This window comes from Centroberyx gerrardi, chromosome 16 (assembly GCF_048128805.1).
Source record: "Centroberyx gerrardi isolate f3 chromosome 16, fCenGer3.hap1.cur.20231027, whole genome shotgun sequence".
Classification (NCBI taxonomy): Eukaryota; Metazoa; Chordata; class Actinopteri; order Beryciformes; family Berycidae; genus Centroberyx; species Centroberyx gerrardi.
In genome coordinates, this window is record NC_136012.1 from 6,420,121 (window position 1) to 6,442,867 (window position 22,747).

The window sequence follows — 22,747 nt, forward strand, 5'->3', positions numbered from 1 at the left end:
ATATCTCCTCATGTCTCCCTATCTGTCTTCCTTCTGCTCATCCACCTCTCCCTCCTTGTTTTCCTGCCTCCCCCTCCCTCCTTACCCTTCCATCCCTCCCTCCCTCCATCCATATATCTCTTCAGTAGTTATTGTGGTTAATGAGAAGGCCAATGTGCTCTGCTTCCCAGGGAAATGGGACTCATTACTTTTCATTAAGTACTTCTTGACAAAACTACTCCCTCATCCTCTACATTTCCTCTCTGTTCTTCCTCTGCGCTCGTTCTTCTTCTTCTTCTCCTGCGCTTCTTCTCACATCATTTATCTCTCTCGCTCATGGGTCCATCCTCGTCTGTCTCTCTGTTTCATGACCTGATTTGCAAAAAAAAACGCAGAAAAAGTGATTTGCATGAGTCATCAGTAGGGTTGGGATATGCTGATCTCAAGATACGATTCAATACAACCACGATACGATGTAATAAATAAAAGTTCAATGACAACAAAGTCTGACTGTGCAGAATTCTGTTTATTTCTGAGCTACAAATCTTTCTAGCGATGCCATTGGCTGCTAGAATGTAAACAACAATTTAAAAATGTCACTACAAAGTGACAATAATATAATTTGGATGGAGAGCTTGTGAAATTGTGATGGGCAAGTCGTCTCATTTGTGATTACTACAGCAGAATAAAATATAGCTAATATCATGATTAATTTTTCTGCCCCACGATACGTATTGTCACATTTTTGTATCGCGATATGTTGAATTTCGATACATCGCCCCCTCCCATCATCAGACATTTGTTAAAGTTTAGTGAGTTTTTTTAAGTGTGTATGTTTATTCTGACTTATTTTCAAAGAATTTGGACTTTACTGATCATGGATTGAGCTGATATGATTATGAGATATGGTTTAGCTGGATTACATTTACACCACATTTACACATAAAAAACCATAAAAATGCATCTCTGGTATTCACATTGGTATTTGGTTTCTCTTTCCCTTACCAAAATGCAGATTGTCCTCTTGTAATAATTCCATCCTACAAAATTGACAGTAAAGACCTCATGCCCTTGTTTATTTTTGATATATCTCGTTTGAAATGTTGTTGATGATTAATATAGTACCAACATTGATTTATATTTCAATCTGTATTTTTTTTAACCTTAGAAACTCACTTGAAATACAGAAACCTCCCTGCTGTGGGTCCTGTGCTTCATTGCATTGTCATAAATAGAACACAGTTGGAAACCTAGCTTGGTCTCAAGGAGCCCATTTACATTCTGGTGTGAGTGGACTTAACCCTTTGGATATGACTTGGATATTTTTGCTGTTTTGTGTCATTGTACATAATGATTTAGGATAACAGCCTCCTGCACCGACTTACATTACACCCAGAAACTAGACATCTGTATCATTCCATGTCTTTTGGAGTCACTTTTTGATCGTTTTTAGGTAAACATTCTACACTTTGGGGCTTTAAGAGGGAAAAGCATAAAGAAATCCTGAAAATACGCCTGGTTTTTATTTATATTAGTGGCTGTTTTGCTTTGTGATGATCAGGTTTACCTTTACGTTTAGCTGTTCATCATTAGAATGAGCCAGATTCCCTCCACTGTGTTTACAAAGCAAACTGTTGCACATCGGCAGGCTGCCTGTCACATGAGTCTGCGGGGTCCTATGGATTTGACAGTGTATAAAATTGCATGTTATACCTATTGTTAACCTTGTCATTCCCCAACAACACACACACACACACACACACACACACACACACACACATCACCGCGACAATGCATCGCCGCAAAATGCAGATGAAGTCAAATGATGTTTCCACAGCTGCACTGCTGGTTTTAATAAATGTCACTTGTTATTTTAACAATATGGCTTGTTGGAAGGAATAATCATGTGAATGTGTATTTGTGTGTGTGTGTGTGTGTGTGTGTGTGAGTGAATGTGTGTGAGAGAGAATAAATTTAAGTCTGTTTGGTAGCGTTAGACAGAGGGCATATTGTGGTCAACTCCATTTATTCAGCATTGACGCCTGTGTGTGTGTGTGTGTGTGTGTGTTTTAATGTGAGGTTGAGCACTTTTCTGTGCGGCGGTGGCCGTGTGCGCGCAAGCATGCATGCGTATACAAATGTGTGTTTCTTTGTGTGTGTGTGTACTTATTTGTGTGCCTATTGTCATTCTCGCGTGTTTGTGCGTGTGTGTGTGTGTGTGCGTGCGTGCGTGCGTGCGTGCGTGTGTGTGTGTGTGTGTGTTTGCATGTGCGTGTGTGTTATGGCCCTAGAAGCCATGTATGCTGATAGATGCTGTTGTAACTCCATAGCAGTGAATGAAGGCCATAACCCACACACGCATTACCATATTCATACGCCACACAAAATAGATTGCTTTGGTCCCTGTGTGTGTGTGGGTGTGTGTGTGTGTGTGTGTGCGCGTGTGTGTGTTTCAGATTTCTTTGGTTCGCACAAGAGTGCAACTCATTTTGAGGAGTCATTTTGAAAATGGCACACACACACTCTCTTTCTCTCTCTCTCTCACACACACATACACACACACACACACACACACACATATCTACTCTCTCCACATATAAAGCTCCATCTAGGCTAAAGCCTATTCTCATAAAATGTGTTCAGAAAAAAAGAAGTAACCATCAAATCGGGTGTGTGGTGAAATTGAACATCAGCACAAACCACTGGGCCAAATAGCCAAATCCCCTCTCTCTACCCCTCTCTCTCTCTCTCTCTCTCTCTCTCTCTCTCTCTGCCTTTCTCTTTGTTTTCCTTCTCTTCTTCTCTCCCTCTCTCTCCCTCTGGGTGTAAATTGCCCTGTATAATGCTGATAGACTTGGCCTGGGTGTGTTTTGTGTGTGCACATGAGTGTGTGTCTGTACCTGTTTGTGAATGCATGTGTGTTGGGATCATTACCTATATGTGTGTGTGTGTGTGTGTGTGTGTGTGTGGGTCAGGTCAAACTATTATGATGGCAGCAGCTGTAGTGGTGTTGCAGGGGATTGTGGGAGGCAGTGCAGACAGGCTGGAGACTCTGAAGGGCTTTGTGTTCTACTGACAGGCCTGAACTAAAATATGCTTCACCCTGCACTAAAATAAATGACTCACTTTATACTTATGGTTATCACTCTTTCCTGCATTTGTCATTTAATCTCATATTGTAATCTGCAACATTTTTATACAAATAAATGTCCGTTTTGCTACTCTTCCTCTCATTGATATAACAGAATAGTGATTCAACCTATATCCAGTTCATGAAAGCTTTTCCATATTGAGACTTCATATTTTCCCAAAACAAATGAAAAATTCACTTCCAATGAGGTGAGATTTTCACTCGTTCCCGATGCAAATCAGCTTGTTTCAAAGAGTTTCTCAGGTGAAACTGCATTGGAAATAAGTCTAATTATCTTATCTCGCCCCACTGGCACTGAAGTTTTACTTGTGTTAAAGCGAGGCAAAGCAATTAGGTGAGATCTTTGCGTGAAAATTCACCCGTTTTCCTAAATCGCAAAGTGGGGCTGCAGCAGAGAAGAGCGTCCCGTCCCCACTAATTAAGTGACAAAGCAAAATTTAAAAGTGAGCTGCAGAGTGTCTCCTAAACAGCAGTGAGTGAGCGCTCCATCCAGAGAAAGCTGGACTCACAACAATGGAAGACATTTAGTTCATCATCTTACAGGATTTCTGGGTAATGAAGTCCTCCAAATCCAAACCTCTCGCTGCCATTTTGGCCTGCAAACATGTGAAATTGCCAGAGGTGTGACCAAGTCAACTTCATTCGAGTCCCAAGTGAGTCTCAGGTCTTGAGGCTCAAGTCTCAAGTCAAGTCCCAAGTCTAAATGTGGATTACCAAGTCAAGTCCATGTCAAGTCCATGTCATTAATGTCGAGTCTCAAGTCTAAATGTAGAACAGCAAGTCAAGTCAGAACAAATCAAGAGTCCAGTATCAATTTAATATCTTAAAGAAAACTAAATATCTAGGACTTTTCAATGCAATATGGTTTTAATAGGATAAAAACTTGGTAAGAGCATCATGAGTTTGATTTCTAGAATCAGTTTCAACTTCAATACATTCAATCGTTCCATACAAATTCAGAAAACAGAATTTAAATTCAGTCGTCTGCTGGAACAAATCTCATCACTTTCAATCTAAGTCATTTACACAAACACAAGATTTCAAGTCAAGACTTTAGAAACCTTTTCAAGTCATCAAAGTACAAGTCAGAGTCAAGTCCCAAGTCACCAGAACCCAAGTCAAGTCTCAAGTAGTTAAAACTGTGACTCGAGCCTGACTCAAGTCCAAGTCATGTGACTCGATTCCCCACCTCTGGAAATTGCCTCTTGCAGCTTTAAGAAAAATCACATTTTTATGACTGAATATGAGACTAAATAATGTAAGATGGTGTTTCGTCTTTCTTCTTCTCATGTCTTCGGACTATAGATCCATACCAAGAGTCTGGCTTTTTTTTAACCTTCATTTATCCAGGGAAGGGTTTTGCTGAGCGTGTTTTTCAGCACGGTCCTGCTCCACATTCCCACAGATTTACCCACAGGAGCTGCACAGTACAATCAAAAGCTTTGACGATAGTTATTGAAAGAAGGGGGAGAGCGTTACGTTAATTCAATTCCAGCTGAAACCAAGAGACACACAGAGAGTCAGTGAATACCATGCTAGTCCTCTAAATGTCATCTGTCTTTGCTCTGCAGCACTGCTCCGGGGCCTCTGCTAAGCACAGGTGAGGGTTGGAGGTTTTACATTTAATGAAAGGAGTCTAACATTGGCCTTTTTGGAGCCTAGGTATTACCACTGCAAAGAAAATGTTCATCTTAACAAGTCATTCATTCTCTCTTTCAGTCTTTCTCTTTTTCTAAAGACAAGTGATGAATTCTACCAATGGGATGAGATCATTCCACTTGTTTCCAGTGCAGAAACAAGGCAGAATAAAGCAGATCACTCCACTAATATCAAGAAAATGCCACTAAAATAACATTTCAGAACTCCATATTAGATGAAAAAACTTGCTAAGGCAGTGAGCTAAAGTTGTTTTTTTAAATTATAAGCACCGGTACAGTGGCTTAAAGTTGGCTATATTTGCCGTTGACTCCTCCACAGTCTTATTTGATCCACATCAAAACATCATATGCGGTGAATTCATATATTTTCATTCATGTGTATTAGTTATGTGTCTCTCTGTTCGCTCTATTCTTATTTATATTCCAGCCAAATTCTATGCCTTGCTGCTGCTGCTGCTGCTGCAGCGACCCAATTTCCCCATGGGGATCATTAAAGTTTCCTCTAAAATGTAAAAACATGAATATAGTTTCATTCTAGGTATTTTTTTTATTATTATAGTTTCATTATAGGTTTATTTTTATGGAACCCCCATGTTGAGGAAATGTCATCAGCAGAGAAGATGAAGAATAACCCAATATATAGGCTTTCGACTGTGTGTGTGTGTGTGTGTGTGTGTGTGTGCATATTTTGCCCAAAAGTGTCTGCACTTTTCCCAACTATGAAACTTTGCCATTTATTGCGGGCTATTTTCATTCCGCCGTTTGGGAGCCATCCATATGCAGATAGAGCTGACGGGGATGATATATCTGCCCATGCTAACACCTCGCCTACGCAATTAATATGTCTGCACACACACACACACACCCACACACTCGCTCCAACACACACACGGATACACACACGCGGTCATGTGCACACACAATGGCACACGTGCATGCGCGTGTGTAGAAAGCAGCCATGAATGAATTATTGGGAGTTTTCTTTGGTTATGACCCGCAGCTAGATATGGCCTCGTCGTTCCTGTGTGTGTGTGTGTGTGTGTGTGTGTGTGTGTGTGCGCGCGCATGTGTGTGTCTAACCTGTGTTAAACAAAGTCTAAAACAAAAGGCATTAGCGCACTAGACCAAACTAATGTGATTTTCTATTAATGTGATGCCCTCTCTGTGTGTGTGTGTGTGTGTGTGTGCGTGCGTGTGTGTGCGTGTGTGTGTGTGTGTGTGTGTGTGTGAGTGTGATGCTGTGTGTTAGGTGTTGAATGGACTGCACTCGCACCTTCAATTTGTGTCAACTCATTAATTCACAGCCACCAAGTCAGGCCTTCTATATCCATTAATTAATTTTTAACACACATGCACACTCACTCAGACACACACACAAACACACACACACACACACTAAAGGACACCATGCATGTGCTCGTACAATTTCCATTCCTCTCCATGCCGCTGTAATTCTCTCTCGCACACACAGAAACACAGTCCCACTCACACACACACTCATGCGCTCAAACACACACACACATACATTCAGTTACTATTTACGACTGTAGTCATCTGAATATCTATGGCTGCTGTGAAATATTTGTGCGTGTGTGACAGAGAGAGGGAGTGCATGAGTACTAAATTTTGTGTGTAGTGTGAAAGAGTGATTGTGTATGCAGTAAATCTGTGTGTGTCTGTGTGTGTGTGTGTGTGTGTTCCTACAGTGGTGCTAAATCTCTCCTGACTCTGTATGACCTAATGTATATTGCTGCATCTATGAATGTAGCCAGTTAAGTGTATGGCATTAAATTTGGGTTGTAAATTCATGCAAATGCAGTCTTTAAATCTTTGTTAGTGACCCAACTCAACACAAATTACACCAGACACATTTTACAGAGTGGCAAAATATGTTTACACTGACTTACAGTGTTAGCCGTGGTAACACTTTGCTATCCTAAATCTCTCCTGCATTAGTAAAACAGTGGTAGCCGTGGTAACAGTCCTCCATCCTACATCTGTCCTGCATCATGCTACAGTGGTAGCCATATCAGAATAACGTTAAGTTTCAACTAATGCTAGGCTAGTTAACCACCCATGCAGCTGAGAAACAGGAGTTTAGACACTACCACTTAACAGGCAGCCAATCAGGAGCCTGTTTGATACAGAGCCATTGTTTTGGTTGGATTAGTCAGAGAGAGTGTCCAGAGGCAAAGTCTGACAACAGAGAAAGACCAAAGACTGCATATACTTGAGGTGTTCAAAGACCAATAAGTGACCCATATTGATTTATCCAACAATGACAAATTTTACCGTCAATTGGCACTTGGTGGGTGTTAATTTCAGACTCTATCTTGGTGTACAGAAAATCATTTTCTACAAATCATGTCTGTTCTTTATTGAGCAGTATCTAATTAATAAAACCAAGACTCCGGCAAGATTTCTCAACTCTTTCTCCATCTTAAGCCTCTCAATAACATGATGGCATACACTGTAAATGCTACACAGCATTATCTTTTACATATTTATAATCTCCAGAATACATTTAAGGTTGATTTTCAGCATGTCCTGACCTTAAAGTGATCAAAAAACCTGTGTGGTAAATGGTTAAGCATATATATTTGAACTGTAAAGTTGCACTTCCATGCTAACTAGCTAGCTAACATTGCTAAATATCATTGACACATTAGCTGCAGACTTCTGTCTTTGAATAGGACGCTGCATGATGACCACAGGCATTTCAGACATGCACGTTCAACAAGGACCTAATGAAAACCCTACAGTCTGTCAGCCACATCAGCACATACGGATGCTCGGCCCTTCTGGCGAGCATAATTCAGTGGTCAGTCTGAGGAAAATAATGAGAGCAATGCGAGTATAAGTCTGTGGAACTATTTTTTTTTGGGTGGGGGGGGATGACAGTTCCGGAGAGTTTATCGCTGCAGGGAAGAAGCTGTAATTCAGAGGGAAGACCCGCAATTGCCTGAGGGCAGCAGTTAAACCGGAGCACATCTATCTGAGCCTTAGACCAGGAGGTAAAGGAAGGTCAGAGGAAGAAGAGAGAGGTATAAAAAGAGAGAAAAGGGGGGATGGAAGAAGCGGGGCGGAGGGGTCCATTTGGAAAAGCTCCTTGTCATTTTCTGTCCTGACCTCTCCGTCTCACCAGTTCCTTCTCGTCTTCTGTCTACAGCTTGTTTTCTGTTCTTTCCGGTTGACCCGGTCTCACCCCTACTCCGCCGCCGCCGCACTCTTTCTCTTCCTCTTCTTTCCTTCTCTCGCTTTGGTTTTTGTCTCTACCTCCCCCGCTCCCTTTCTTTCTCCGAATCATCTCATTTCTGTCCCTCTCCCTCGCTCTCTGTCGTTATCTCCCTCTTTGTGTCACTTTCAATTTCAGGAGAAAACAAAATACAAAAACGAAAAAAAGACAATGAACGAAAATACACAAATCTTCTCTTCTCCCTCTTTGTCTCTCTCTTTGTCTTCTTTCTCGCTTGCTTAAAATGTGGCAAGGTTTATCCTTTAGAAAATGAATTTACTTTCCATTCCTTTCTTTCTTTCTTTCTTTGCAGATGGGCTGCTCTCACTCTTAAAATACAACTCCTTGATTGGCCTCTTTTCTCTCTCCCTCTTTTAATGCCTCTGACATACAGTATATAAAATATAAGACCTTTCTCTGTGTATCTCTTTTAATCTCCCTCGCTCTGTCTCACTCTCCTCCTACACTCTCTCTCCCTCTCAATTTCCAATTCAATGTGTTTTATTGCCATGAAGGTAAAGAACAATATTGCCAAAGCATCAAGATAAAGGACCATCTCTCTCTCTCTCTCTCTCTCTCTCTGTCAAGCATTTTTTTCAATACAGATTCCAAAAGAGAAGAGTTTTTTTTTAATCTTATATAAGTCTTTTGGATCACTGCACATGATTCGCTTCCCAATCTATAGGAGTTTTAAACCCAGTTCTCTGTTTCTGACTATTTTCCTCCCCTCTGCAGTTGAGTCTGTCCACTGTATAATATATACTGTACACCCATTACCACATTCTCAATCTCTCTCTCTCTCTCTCTCTCCTCCTCACAGTGGACGGGTGTATAGACTGGTCGGTGGATTTGAAGCGGTATCGTGTCCTGGCCGGCGAGCCGGTTCGGGTCAAATGTGCCTTGTTCTATAGCTACATCCGAACCAACTACACCATGGCCACCAACGCCAAGCTACGCCTCATCTGGTACAAGAACAAAGGAGACTCTGAGGTAGGCTCGTTTGGAATAATAAATGAGGTAGGAACGAAGGTAGGAAGGAAGACTGGTCAGAAGGAAGGTAGGAAGAAAGCTAGGTAGGTAGGTAGGAAGACTTAATTTGAAAACTGGATTAATGCATCTTGGGTGCATTTCCACCTGGATGTTATGCTTTTTGCTCTATCCGCTTACAATCCAATCCCCCCATGTTATGGCAGATGGAAAGAGGGTCATTGAGAGTTGTCTTGTTATTTTGTCACCCTTTTCCTTTGTATTATGTCCTCTAGGAGCCCATAATCTTCTCAGGCCACAGGCTGAGTAAAGAAGACGACTCTATCTGGTTCAGATCCGCCGAACTGGAAGACAACGGATTCTACACCTGTGTGCTAAGGTAAGCTGTGCCTGTGTGTGCGTGTGTGTGTGTGTGTGTCGGTGTGCTGTAGATTGACCATTGATAATGTCCCCTCTACTGTACGTGATTTTCACATAATGTAAACAACTACCAACTGCACTTTTTTTCTTTTTGACCGCTAACTTGAATCACCTCTGGTGTAAAATGTTGAGGAAACGGATTTAGCCATACTATCAGTGTTAGCGAGCCAAATGTAACCGAGATTAATCTATTAATAAATTTAGTCAGCAATCTCAATTAGGTTCGGTGGCATTCAGTTAGCATGGTAGCTAACGTGAGTTGTAGCTAACATTAGCTAACTTAACTGATGGTACAAAAAAGTTCATGTTAGCTTGCTAAATTAGCATCAATAGAATGGCTAAAGCAGACATAGCTAACGTAGCTAAGGTCCTCGTAGTAACAATCTGTGAGAAAAATAACTAAATTATCTACTTGGGAGTGTCTTCTGCAAACACAGTGATGATTTGATAGCTGCCAGTCTTTACCAGTTGCAACGTGAACGCCTCTTTAGCAACGTATCAGCCCAGCAGCAGCACTTCATCGCTCCTTTTCTTGCTTTCATTTTTTCACCCAGGCCTCTTTGTTTTGTTGCCTGCTCCAACTTACTTTCCTGATGTAAACTGAACAAATCCCAATCCATTCCCCCTCGAAAGCCTCTGTGTGCACCTCCGAGCAGATATTTTTTAGCCATTTTGCTCCAGTGTAGACTTACTCTGGTTTCAACTTAGCGGTCAAGAAGAACCCGGACATGCCTGATGCATAGCTGCTCACGCTACGTGAACATCACGTGACGTGGCTCCCCTCCCGAGGAGGAGCTAGGTCAAAGAACACGGAGCAAAACATAGACGCTAGTTTCACGCTTCCAGCCACAGCAGACAGGCCAGAGTGTGTGTTAGACTTTGGTCCAGACACAAGGTCAGTCAGCTCCATAAGGCTAAATACACACACAGGATTTTACCAGCATGCAAACAAATATTTTTGGGCAACTCTGACCTGCAGCGGTGCCAAAGGAGTTGCCTCGGTGTTGTTGATTTAATCACACGGGAGCAACTTTTGAATAGACTTTTGACCCCGTGTCTCACTTCTCTTCCCCGATGGCCCGTCTACATTGCATGGGAAATATTGCCGAGGTTATCGCTGTCCTAAAACAGTATAAAAATGCAACACTTTCAAAATGAGAAATGAAGGAAGAATTGAAGGGTTTTATTCCAAAATGCTCTGTATTCATTTGGAGAATTCATTCTTGTCTTACTTGAAATTCATCAATCAATATTTCAAGAACACGCATGATTATGTTGTCAAAAATGTCACTATTTTATAATCAAAATTCTCAAGACAGCTATTAGTTTCCCATCATATGCTTTTAACGATATCACAGTAGGCCTAGTCATTTTGTAGTAAAGGGTGTCAAGTTTTTTTGAATGGAATGAAACTCCTCATATACTGTATAACTATTTAGCAACAAGTTCAGCATTTTAAAAGGCCAAAAATCCTTTTTGTCATTACTTATACTAGGTGAGGCCAGTTCAGAATATCAAAACATTTCAGTTGTATCTAGGTATTGCATGTGTGTGTGTGTGTGTGTGTGTGTGTGTGTGTGTGTGTGTGTGTGTGTGTGCGTGTGCCCTGCCAGCTATGTGGAATACTGCCAGTTGAGTAAATTGAATATTTACAATATGGCTGTTGGCACCACTACAGAATTTGGCCTGAGTCCGATGCGTCCCTTTAGGGATACGCCAGTGTGTGTGTTTTATTTGTGTGTGTGTGTGTGTGTGTTTGAGTGTGAGTTTGTTTGATGCTGGGGGGTGGGGTGGCACAACCAACCTTCTTGTGTGTACCAGTTAGTTTTGTGTGCCCATGCGTACCGTGCCTGGAGCCTAGAACCAGGCTTATAGCCTTATTTACCTGCAAGCTGATTGTGTGTGTGCATAATGAACTGATACTGAATTACAATATTTCCTCTCCTAAATCTGTAAAAAACACACTTGGCCTATAATCGGGCAGTGTCCTACCTTCTTACTTTTCAATAAGCCCTTATCTTGAATTTATTTATGTAATTTACTAGAGGCCAGATGACTACAGAGAATGGACTGCAGTGTATGTACAATAGCACAGTGGTTCCCAAACTTTTTCTGTCAGGCCCCCCTTTTATGATATAGGAACATTTTCAGCCCCCAGACCCTGTGATTTTTCCATCGCCATTGTCAGAAACTCTGAAAGTTTTAGCTCTGTTTGTGTTGGAAGAACAGCGCCCTCTTCCTGTTTTGTGCCATAAAGCAATTTGTGCTGTAAAGCAACATAGCAGATTTCCCGCCAAATCTAAACAGGTGGCACACAATGTAGATGTCCTCCTCCTGTTTCTCCTCCTCTGCATCCTATCCCTTCGCCACCTTCATTATCTTCCCCCTCGTTTCCCATACCTCCTCTTTTCCCCCTCCCTCTCACTTCACCTCCTCTGCTTCTCCTCCTCTACCTCCTCTTGTTTCTCCTTTTCCGCATCCCATTCCTTCGCCACCTTCGTCATCTTCGCCCTCCTCTTCCCCCCTCCTCCTGCTCCGCTCTTCCCCTCTCCTCCTGCTCTGCTCTTCCCCTGCTCTCCTCCCTCCTCCTTTTCCTGCCAGAGCTTGACACCTATCCTCCTTAATAAGGTCTCTCTCTCCCTTTCTTAACCCCTCTCCCTCTCTCTCTCCCTCTCTCTCTCTCTCTCCCTCTCTCTCTCTCTCTCTCATGGCATGACAACCTAATTAGAGCTTGGTGTCTGTCATTGTCTCAGGGTCTCTTATTAACACACACACACGCACACCGACACACACACACACACACACACTGACAGGCGCAGCACCTCTTATGCTAGTGGGGAGCTACCAACTGGATCCTATTACTAGGGAGACATAACAATAGATATAGAGTGTGTTTATATGCACAGTATTCTGGGAACAATACACTCTTATCTTCATGTGTTGCTCTTGGTCTGACACACATTGCTGTAATTCATATTGTTCCATACATTTCATTCTTATGTGTGAATTTAATCTGTTCTAATGTTGTAATTATTGACTGTATTATGTTTAATACACCCCATTCTTATTTATATTATTACTATTACTAGTTTAATCTAATCTAACCTTCATATTGTAAGTTAAAATTTTGCATTTTAACCTTCATATAGGCCTATTGTCCTTTTTATATATATATTGCCAGTATCCTAAAATAAATCATATCTAAAAAGTCCACTCTTCAGGAGTTGGTGTGATTTTTCCGCTTGACACCCATGCTGTTTTGACATTTAGCAAATTACTATAAATGCTTTGCCTTGGTAGCAGGGCTGTGAAACATTTCTATACGTGTACGACAATGCCAGCTATCAGTTATAGCTGAAAAGGTAAAAAATAGAGAAATGAGGCTTATGTAGCACAATGAAAACATGATCTTCAGGTTGGCTAGTGAGCCTGTTGTATCTCTGTTGTGATTTAGACTGATAAGACGAGTGTATTTTTACATAAAAATCTTCCTAGTGCATCTTTAACCTTCATGTCATTGTCCTTCAAGTACTGCCAGTGTCCAAAGATCAATCATATCTCCAAAATGGCAACTTTTCAGGAATCGGTGTGAGGTTTCCCCTTGACGCCCATGTTGTTTTTACATTTAGCAAATTATTATAAATGGTTTGCCTTGGTCCAAGTGTCATCAGACATTTTTCATGTGTAAGACAACATCAGCAATGAGGAAACAAGAACTTCAGTTTGTCTAAGGAGGCTTTTGTATGCATGTTTGTGTTCTTCTCAAATCTATCTCATTCTACCACTGTTCCTCTATATCTCCTGCTGTGCATTCATCCACCCATTACTCCCTCCGTCCATCCGTCCATCCCTCCCTCCGCCCGCCGATCCGTCTGTCCATTCATCTACCTGTGCCTTATGCTTGTCAGTGGTGATAGATGTGTGTGTGATGAGATGTCTGTATCGTCTCTATTGAACTAACTAGCCGTGACAGAGAGGGTCAAGGGGAAGACGACCAGGTGCTATCGCTTTGTCTCTCTCTGTCCTCCCAAGCAAAATGGCTTCGCTCCAAGTATTTAAAGTGGTAATGCTCAAGTAATTTTTTTTTAATTGTGTCTCCATCTTTGGTGCTAAGCGGTCATTGCTGTGATGTTCCTTAGATTTTCTGTTGATGCAGTTTGAGTTTCTTTTCTTTGTCTGTTCAGCCATGGTGGCTATCGCTGCTCATGCTAACTACCCAGTTCTTCTTCTGTTGACTCAAAACAAACCTGAAATGAAAGACGCATCCCAGGAAAGAGCCACCAGACACCAGGTGTGTAGAACAGCAAATGGAAAAGCTTTCATGAACTAGTTATAGGTTGAATCACTATTGTGTTGTATCAATTGCAGATAGACATTAGCAAATGGACATTTATTTATATGAAAATGTTGTGGATTATTACCCAAAATAGTGGTAACAAAGCCTATAACCGTGTTAGGTATAGACAGAATAGCTGAATATCGGAAGAAATTTTGCTGTGTTTGAATTGCCTCATGTTTGACTTTCGATTGGAAAGGTATGAAAAAAGTTGTTAAAAGCCTCTGTGTAAACTCCCCCTGGCCCAAGGCAAAATTATTGCAATTTACACCCAGAGTTGACCTGGGCAAACAGGCCCGGGCTTTCTGTAATCCACGCAGTATGTTCTGGGACTGCCCCGAGCTTTCTAGCTCCTGGCAAACGATCGTTCCTATTCTCTCTAAGGTCATCAACAAGACCCTGGAGCCCGAGTCGTAACCCAGGATATCAGTCTGAATAAAGACCAATGTGATCTTCTGTCTCTCTAACAGCTGGACAGGGTGCTGTACGCCAACACTGAAGCACTGGATACGAGATATGATGCAGTTTCTAGACAAAAGATAGAAAAAAAATAAAAATGCTGCGTTATATATATAGCACTGGCTCAATAAAGCAGCTACCTACCACATGCTGTGTGAATGACTCAACATGTTGCGTGTTGTACCCATTAAGGTTAGGTTAAAAATGGTTATTTTGACTCAACAGTGCATTGCTTTTTATTTGTGTGATGGTTCACGGTTTATTCAGTCAATGATGTTAATGTGCATTTCCACCCGCACATACACGCATCTTTTACCTGTCGATTTTCAATACACTTTGGCACATCCCTAGTGTGTGGTGTAGTGTGTGTGTGTGTGAGAGAGAGCGAGAGAGAGAGAGAGAGAGAGAGAGAGAGAAAGGGGAGGGAGTGTTTGTAACCTGGAGACACTGTTATAAAACCAAAGGTGAACAAGCATTAAAGGTGGAATGACATTCTCTCTCAGGAGACAATAACTGGAAAATAACATTGTCTGAGGAGAGAGAGAGAGAGAGGGTTGAAGAGAGAGTCAAAGACAAAATAGGGGTGGGGCGAAAGTGTAAATAGAGGGAGAAACAGAAAGAAACCGATAGAGAGAGGGTTGAGTTAGAGAGAGAGAGAGACAGAAGGGAAGGTGAAGAGAGAGATGAAAGGAATGGAGGAAAGAGTGGAAGGAAAAAAAGAGAGGGAAAAATCCATTTTCTCTGCAGGTAAGGACCTCAGTAGGGGGAGAGGACATGCTGGGACTGTCCAAGACCATCTATACACCCAGTATGAGTAAGACACACACACACACACACAAACACACACACCACTTAGAAAGAAATTGATACACGCAGCGAGAGGTCTCAGTTTACTTTTGAGGTTATAACGCCGCAAGAAAGACTTTCCACCCGAACCTCGACGCCCGCAACACTCCATCTATCGCCGAGGGTCGGGGGGAGAGAGAATCAGAAAGTAGATGGAGACACATGGACCGGAGAAAATGAAGAATGAGAGAGCGAGAGAGAGAGAGAGAGAGAGGACAAAGAAGTGATAGAGAGGAGAACAAAATAATGAGTGTTAGATAGTGAACGAGGCAGTGAGAGAGAAAGGGAGAGATGAGAGATTTCATGCCTCTGGCTCTGCCCATACTTCGGTTCAACTCATTTCACGGGTTGGAGATGGAACACGTGTTCTCTGCCTGGAACAATGGCTGACGCGCTGGTCGAATGGCTGGCTGGGCTGGCTGGTGGGGTGGAGGGGCTTGCTGATTGGCTGGCTGACTGGTTGTTTGGTTGGGTGGCTGATTGGTTGACCGGCTGGCTGGGTGTCAGGCCGGTCAACTAGTTGGTCGGTCGGTCGGCCGGCAGATTGGCTAGTTAGCTTACTGGCTGGTGGGCTGACTGACTGGGTGGCTGTATGGCCAATAGACTGGCTGGATGGATGGTTAGGTGGTTGCCAGCTGCCTGACTGCCTGGCTGGTTGGTTAGTTGGTTGCCGGCTGCCTGGATGATTGGCCGTTTGGCTGGCTGGGTGGCTGGCTGGTTGGCTAGTTGGAGGGCTGGGTGGTTGGATAGCTGACTGACTGACTGGGTGGCTTATTGACTGACTGACTGACTGACTGACTGACTGACTGACTGGGTGACTGGGTGACTGACTGTTTGACTGACTGACTGGGTGGCTTATTGACTGACTGACTGACTGACTGACTGACTGACTGACTGACTGGGTGACTGACTGTTTGACTGACTGACTGACTGACTGGGTGACTGACTGTTTGACTGACTGACTGACTGACTGTTTGACTGACTGACTGACTGACTGGGTGACTGACTGTTTGACTGACTGACTGACTGACTGACTGGGTGCTTGACTAGTAGACTCTGTCGGTGGTTGTCCAGCAGTCATCCAGCAGCCGCAGCTGTCCTGCTGATCAGCAGTGATGTAACACAAACTGTTGTTTGTCTACTGGAGATCTCACATCATTATTCTAACTCCCATTCCAAGAAGCAATTTTGCCTATTTGCAATTGTTGATGAAGTCAAATAAAAAGCTGAATCCCCATTTTCTGTCTTTTACTTGAGATGTGTTTATCTCTCTCTCTCTCTCTCTCTCTCTCTCTCTCAGCCATCCCCTTGTGGTATTTCTAGTAAACTCAGCCACCTGCCTCTCTCTTTGCTTTAGAGGATAAATATACTCTCTATGGACACACACGCACACGCACACACACACACACACAGTCACCAGGGTGTTTTCTAATGCCAGCCAAATGTTTAACCTTCTTTCTCTTCATCAGATTAACAGACACAGAGTGAGAGATAAAGACAGCGAGGAAATGAAGAGAGAAACAGAGAGAGAGAGAGAGAGAGAGGAAGACTATGAGAATGAGTAAGAGAGAACAAAATTGAGAGAGGAAAGGAAAGAGAAGGAGAGCGACACAGGAGCAGAGAAGGAGAGAGGGGTCATTTGAAGTTTCTTTGGCAGTCCTCTATGACTTGGCAGCCATTGAGTCGGTACCACCCCGGTGCCAATGTGGGCCAACGTGTGCCAGTGCGTGCCAACCTGTGCCAGTGCGTGCCACCCTTGCCAGTCTTTTGAAATAATAAGCCTTGGCTTTGGTGCTTTGAAGTTCAAGGTTTTTTTTTTGAAGTGGCTCTGAAATACTGATCTGACTGGGAGGAGATAACGGAGGAAAGGAGTAGGACAGAGGAGAAGGGAGGGTAGAGGAGGAGGAGGAGGTGTGGAAAGAGGTGAAGAAGAGTGGAAATGGGATCCCATCTTGTCAATGCAGAATATTTAGCTTTCACCCATAACGCATTGGAACTTGTCTTTGCCTAGCTTGGGTGCAAGGGATTCATCCAAATTGAGTTTTCCTTTGGTCTTCTTGTAACCAAAAGGTTGCAGGTTTGATGCTCACAACATCCATAGGTCCTGTTACAGTGTTCTCAGGAAGATACTGAACTGCTCACTCATTGTATGTTAGATCCACATAAGGCTACTTCATAACAGTATTACCCATAATCACAGTAAAACACACCCTATTGAGCATTATTGCTATACTATGCCAACTCTTGTGGTAACCAACTCATCTCTCTTGATTCATATGTTCATATGTTTCTGTATTGTTTTGAAGAAAAAAAAACCAGGCAGTACACACACATTGGTAACCATGTGCATTATTGTCTCACCCATAATCCAACACAGTCTCATAACATTTTGTGAAATGAGACTCTGAAACACAGATAATGTTTCAAATAATTACGAATAGTTACGAATTGGTTTATGTGATAATAGTACCAATTGGACACGCCATTTTCACCTGTTTGTCACTTGAAAAGGTTAGCTAACAGTTAAGTTTAGGCAAGTAAACAACTTTGGTTAAGGATAGTGTTAAGTTAGGCAACTAAAACTGTGGTTAGGGTTAAAGTTAGAGTTAGGTTTAGCCAACTAAAACTTTGGTTAAGGTTAGGTAAATAAAACAATATGGTTAAGGTTAGGGAAAGTCTTTGGTCATGGTTAAACAAGGAAAAACTAGCTAAGAATTAAAGCTTCACTCACAGTGGAAATGTTCTTGGTATGAGTTTGGAATCGAATGCGAATCTTCTGAGTTTACGGTAAATGTACCCGCCCATCCACAACACCGACCTCCACACCTTTATTTTCCATCACACTACTTCTACTGTATGTCAAATGACTTCTTGTTTCTAGTCATGCCTCCTTCATGTAACCCTTTCTTAATTCTCTCACTTTTCGAGCATGTGTTTGCATTTTAAGCCATTGTGCTCATTTCACAAAATTGCAGGAGATCAGGCTCCATAATCTCATCAAAGAACGCCTTCACTGGTGTTATTCCTGTAGCAGCCTACGGTGGTTTTCAATCACTCAGCCCTCTGGACCCAGAGCCCTGCTGGTTTTCATTCTCACCATCTAATCAGGGATTGATTTGCACCAAGGATTCCAGGTGAATGCAATTAAGTAGCTGGTAGGACAGAAAACCAGCAGCACTCTGGGTCCTGAAGACCACGATTGAAGATCACTAATCTATTATTTATTTATTTATTTTTCTTTTCCCGTTTGAATTACTTACAAGCTCTACACGCTTTTCTAAATTCATCAAACAACTTTTCAACTTTGAAACTGTATTTTTCCCTGAATTTTTAATGCTGTTCTTTCATCTACTATAGTATTTCATTGGGCTTTAATTAACACAGTAATTCAGTGTCCAGCAATGACATCACTGGAGGACAAATTTGAACGCATTTATCTCAAAATAAATAATTTTGTGCTATACCGCTTATAGTTATGGGGAATATGCGATGAGATACATAATAAATCAGATTTTTGTGGTGAAGTGACCCTTTTACGGTTCATTTTGAGGAAAAAAACCAACCGTTTAGTTCCGCAGTAACCTTGTTGTTGAATGTAAACAAACTGACAACTTTGAAGTGCGCTGAAGTACACACTTACAAGTACACATGAATATATACAGAAGCACACAAATGCATAATGTGTAGACGGACACACATGCACAAATACACACTGAGAAAGCCATGCTTGCACATACAAATCATTTTAAACACAGACCTCGGGGTAAATGCACTCAATATTAAACATACACAAAGTAATACACACACACACATACACATACACACAGGAATAACCTTGGCCAGTTAGTTTTTCCATTGCAGATGCTGCCTGTCTCATACACACACACACACACACACACATATACATACACTGTGGCTTTCACGCTGCATAACCCTTGCTAAACCCCACAGTACGTTCTTCACTCATCATTCACCTCTGGAAGGTGGAAAGGTAAACAAAGATGGTCGTCCACCAATTTCACATAATAATTTTTTTCATAACTGACTCATCTTTACTACATGTCAAACATGGCTGTCATAATTATCCTTTCCCTTTGTGTTAGTGTAGGGAGAAAGTTCTTCACTCGGTGGTAGGCAGGAAGGACACTGGGGATTCATGGGAGGCAAGTCTCCACAGCAACATTAACAAAACCGTACACCAACGTCGTACACAAGGTTCATTTCTTTACAGCAAAAAAATTATGAACATATATCAAAGTCTTAGATATTGCTTTTAACATACAGTAGGGTTGCCAGATTTTCATCTTGGTAAAACCGGACATTGTGCACGTGCACATTCATTCGCGTCCATGTTCACGTGCGCTGATGTGTATATAGAGCTCAAACCCAAGTAATCTATTCAGTTTTATCAGTATCAGTAATTCAGTTTTGTCAGTAGCCTATCATTCAGCAACAATATTATACTTTATATGCCTGTTAATTAATATATTCAATATTGAATTAATTGATAACCTTTGGAAACAGTTGGTCAATACACTCATCCTCAGGCAGAACGCTTACAGTCATATCAATGCTGTGTAGCTAAATCAAAGTGAGCACAGTAAGCACTGTCAGTAAACCAACTACATAGCCATAGTGACAATAAAAAATCACAGAAAAGAACAAAAAAGTGTAATCAAATATGTGATTCTTCTCATGCTGATCTTACTGAGCTGTAAGTGTCTTCTACAAAGCTTAATGCACAGCTGACATTTTTCTAAATGACTTTATTACTAATTGATTTGTTGAAAGGTAAAATATGTATATTCACTCAAAACACTGCAGGTAGGCTAGCTGATGTTACTATTAGGTGACCCAAGCACATATTTTGGCCATATTTAATAAGAGTTTAAACGCAGATTACAATAATCAAACAACGCATTTTCAGTGACAGCTGTCAATCGCCGTCATGATTAATTATTTGCTCTTTTTTATTGAGGGGAGTGAGCTTATTCTTTCTCTAAGCGTGTCTAAACTAGTCGCTAAATATCCGACGTGTGGGGAAATCCCGGCGAGAGAGAGAGAGAGAGAGAGAGAGACGGAGGGACTGACGGACGGACGCTTGCCTCTCTTACCTTTTTGCCTCCATCATATAGGTCCGACGATAACGTAGCCCATTCAAAACTTTGCGGAAACACAAAACACCCACCCACGCGGGGTGATATGGTCACTTGTGATTGGTGGAATTACCCCTGCTCTGGTCATGAGCCTATCAAAGCGATTTTAGCTTGTTAAAGCAACAGACAGCCACCCGTGACAGGGAAATATAATTATATATATATATATAATTATTATTTACAGAATGATTTTGACCGGACATTTCAACTTCCAGTCGAGCCTTCTGACCGGACCCGGCAATGCAACTGAAAACCGGACAGTCCGGTCAAAAACCGGGCATCTGGCAACCCTAACATATAGAGGTAGCTTACAAAGATATCTAACTAGCTAACGTTGTTGCTGTCTTTTTGCATGCTATTTGTTAGCTAGTGAACAACGTAACCTGCAAACAAATAGCTAGCTAGCTAACTTCCTAGCTTCTCCCATTGATCCGGTACCATGTTGAATCATGTTTTGGTGCAAAGTCACCCCTACTCAAGTTTGATTGACACACACAAACCATTTTATAGTATGGAGTTTTTAAAAGGCTATGGCCACAGTGGGATCTGAATACCATACTTTGGCAGTGACTATGCTATGATTTACCCATTGATGTGTAACCTTTTGTTATGTGGGGATCCAAACAGAGTAAATATAGCCTAGTCTTTACCCCTGACTCATGCAGGGACCCACCAGAGACACCACCACCACCCATTTTAGGGTACCCACCCATAGTTTAATAAACACTGTCCCACAGCATAAGGCTATCAAGAGAAAATTTTGACTTTTTGTCTTAAACTCTACTTTTAAATTGAAAGGTCTGAGGTCTTGCTGCCCTTTATGTGATGTGAGCTGAGTAACATTCATATACCTATGGCCCAAAAAAACATTCAAAACCAAATAATAAATACATTCTACACACACATAGAAATGAATACATTTTACTATAAAATCTAAAGCAATATTGTCTCTGAATCCATAGTAAGAAGTTTATGGGGAAACAGTGATTATTAGAAAGTTGTGTGATGCTGTGATGGTATGAAAAACAAACCAAAAGAAAAACAACTCCCACAATGTTTCTGTTTTTCCATGGTGAGTCGCATATTTTTCATTGTGTTTCTGCTTTATTAGATATGAAAGAATAAAGGATAAGATAGAAACGATAAAGGTCATGAGTTACTCAAATCCATGATGTTTCTAGTGAAGGTGTGTGTCTTGGTCTGCTGAGCCAAAGGCAAGGTCACTGCTTACCAGTAGTGACACTTATCGATCTGTCCTTACTCCACTTCACAAGTTGGAGTTCCCTTAGACGTTTCTTTGAAATACAGTTTACCTGTCTTAGAAAAAAATATAAGCACTCTAGCCACACACACACACACACACACACACACACACACACACACACACACACACACACATCTGACCTATAACAAGCATGAAAATGGACGACAGTTCGACCCTTTGTTGGCTTAAGTACCTCTCTGACCTCGCAAACACAAACACATACACACATGCACATAGGCACACACAGTATGTACACACACTCGCACTCAACAAGGAACAGCCATTAAGCAGGTTGGCTGTCTCCCTGAGCAATTTTTACATGTCATTGGTTTGACATAGGCTTGTGTGTGTCTTTCTGTGTGTGTGTGTGTGTGTGTGTGTGTGTGTGTGTGTGTGTGTGGTACTCACATCCAGCCATTGTGATTCTCAGAGGGGTATAATCCTTTGTTTAATGTCATTTCAATTCAGTATTTTAGTGCAGTTTTGTTTGGTTTGTTTTTCAAATACAATGGGAATTGCCAGACGGGCTTTTATTTTGTAATGCCGGCTCAGTAAATTGACTCACTTTCCACTGCTTTGCCACAAGTGACTTGAGGTCACCCTGTGAAAGCTAATGTAAGGACTGAATCCATATTCATGAATGGGCCATGCAGCTGTAACAGAGTACTTATAAATGCGTACTGAATTTGTTGTAAAGCTCAATTCAAGTATCATCAAAATTGATAAAAGCATCTGAATGGCTGAATTTTTGTTTTTAAAGGCCTACACAAGCAGAAATTAATGACTCAAGTGAAATCTCTAGCCTGGTGTGTGCTAACATATGCCTCCATATGTATGTGCAAGCATTTGTACAAAGACGAATGTGTGTGTGTGTGTGTGTGTGTGTGTGTGTGTCAACATGCCCAAGTGCGCGTGCTCTCTGTCCTGCCTGTTAGTTAGATTGATAGTCAAATTAATCTGCAGCTCCGTCCAGGTGTAAACACGGTGCCTGCTGGCCAGGATACATCTCCCTCTATTAGCAGCATAATTCAACACACCCTGCAGCGGCCTGCCCTGATCATAGCAGTAATTGCGGGGAGGGTGCGCTTGATTTATTGATGCCGAGGAGACGCTGGATTACAAGTTGATTTGGAGATTAATTTATTGCTCATTTTACATTCTAGGTAATTGGAATTTGGTTTATAGTGCACGCACACACACACTCTCTCTCTCACACACACACACACACACACACACACACACACAATACACAAATA

At 41.8% G+C, this 22,747-nt stretch overlaps 1 protein-coding gene across 1 annotated transcript in view; it reads left to right on the forward strand.

Moving 5' to 3' along the window:
• The window catches only part of il1rapl2 (interleukin 1 receptor accessory protein-like 2), a 364,025-nt gene that overhangs the window by 209,979 nt on the left and 131,299 nt on the right, over positions 1-22,747 (forward strand). The window contains exons 5-6 of the mRNA XM_078289249.1: positions 8,844-9,013; positions 9,286-9,389. Of these exons, the coding sequence (XP_078145375.1) occupies positions 8,844-9,013; positions 9,286-9,389 (274 nt within the window). The remainder of the gene's footprint in view (positions 1-8,843; positions 9,014-9,285; positions 9,390-22,747) is intronic.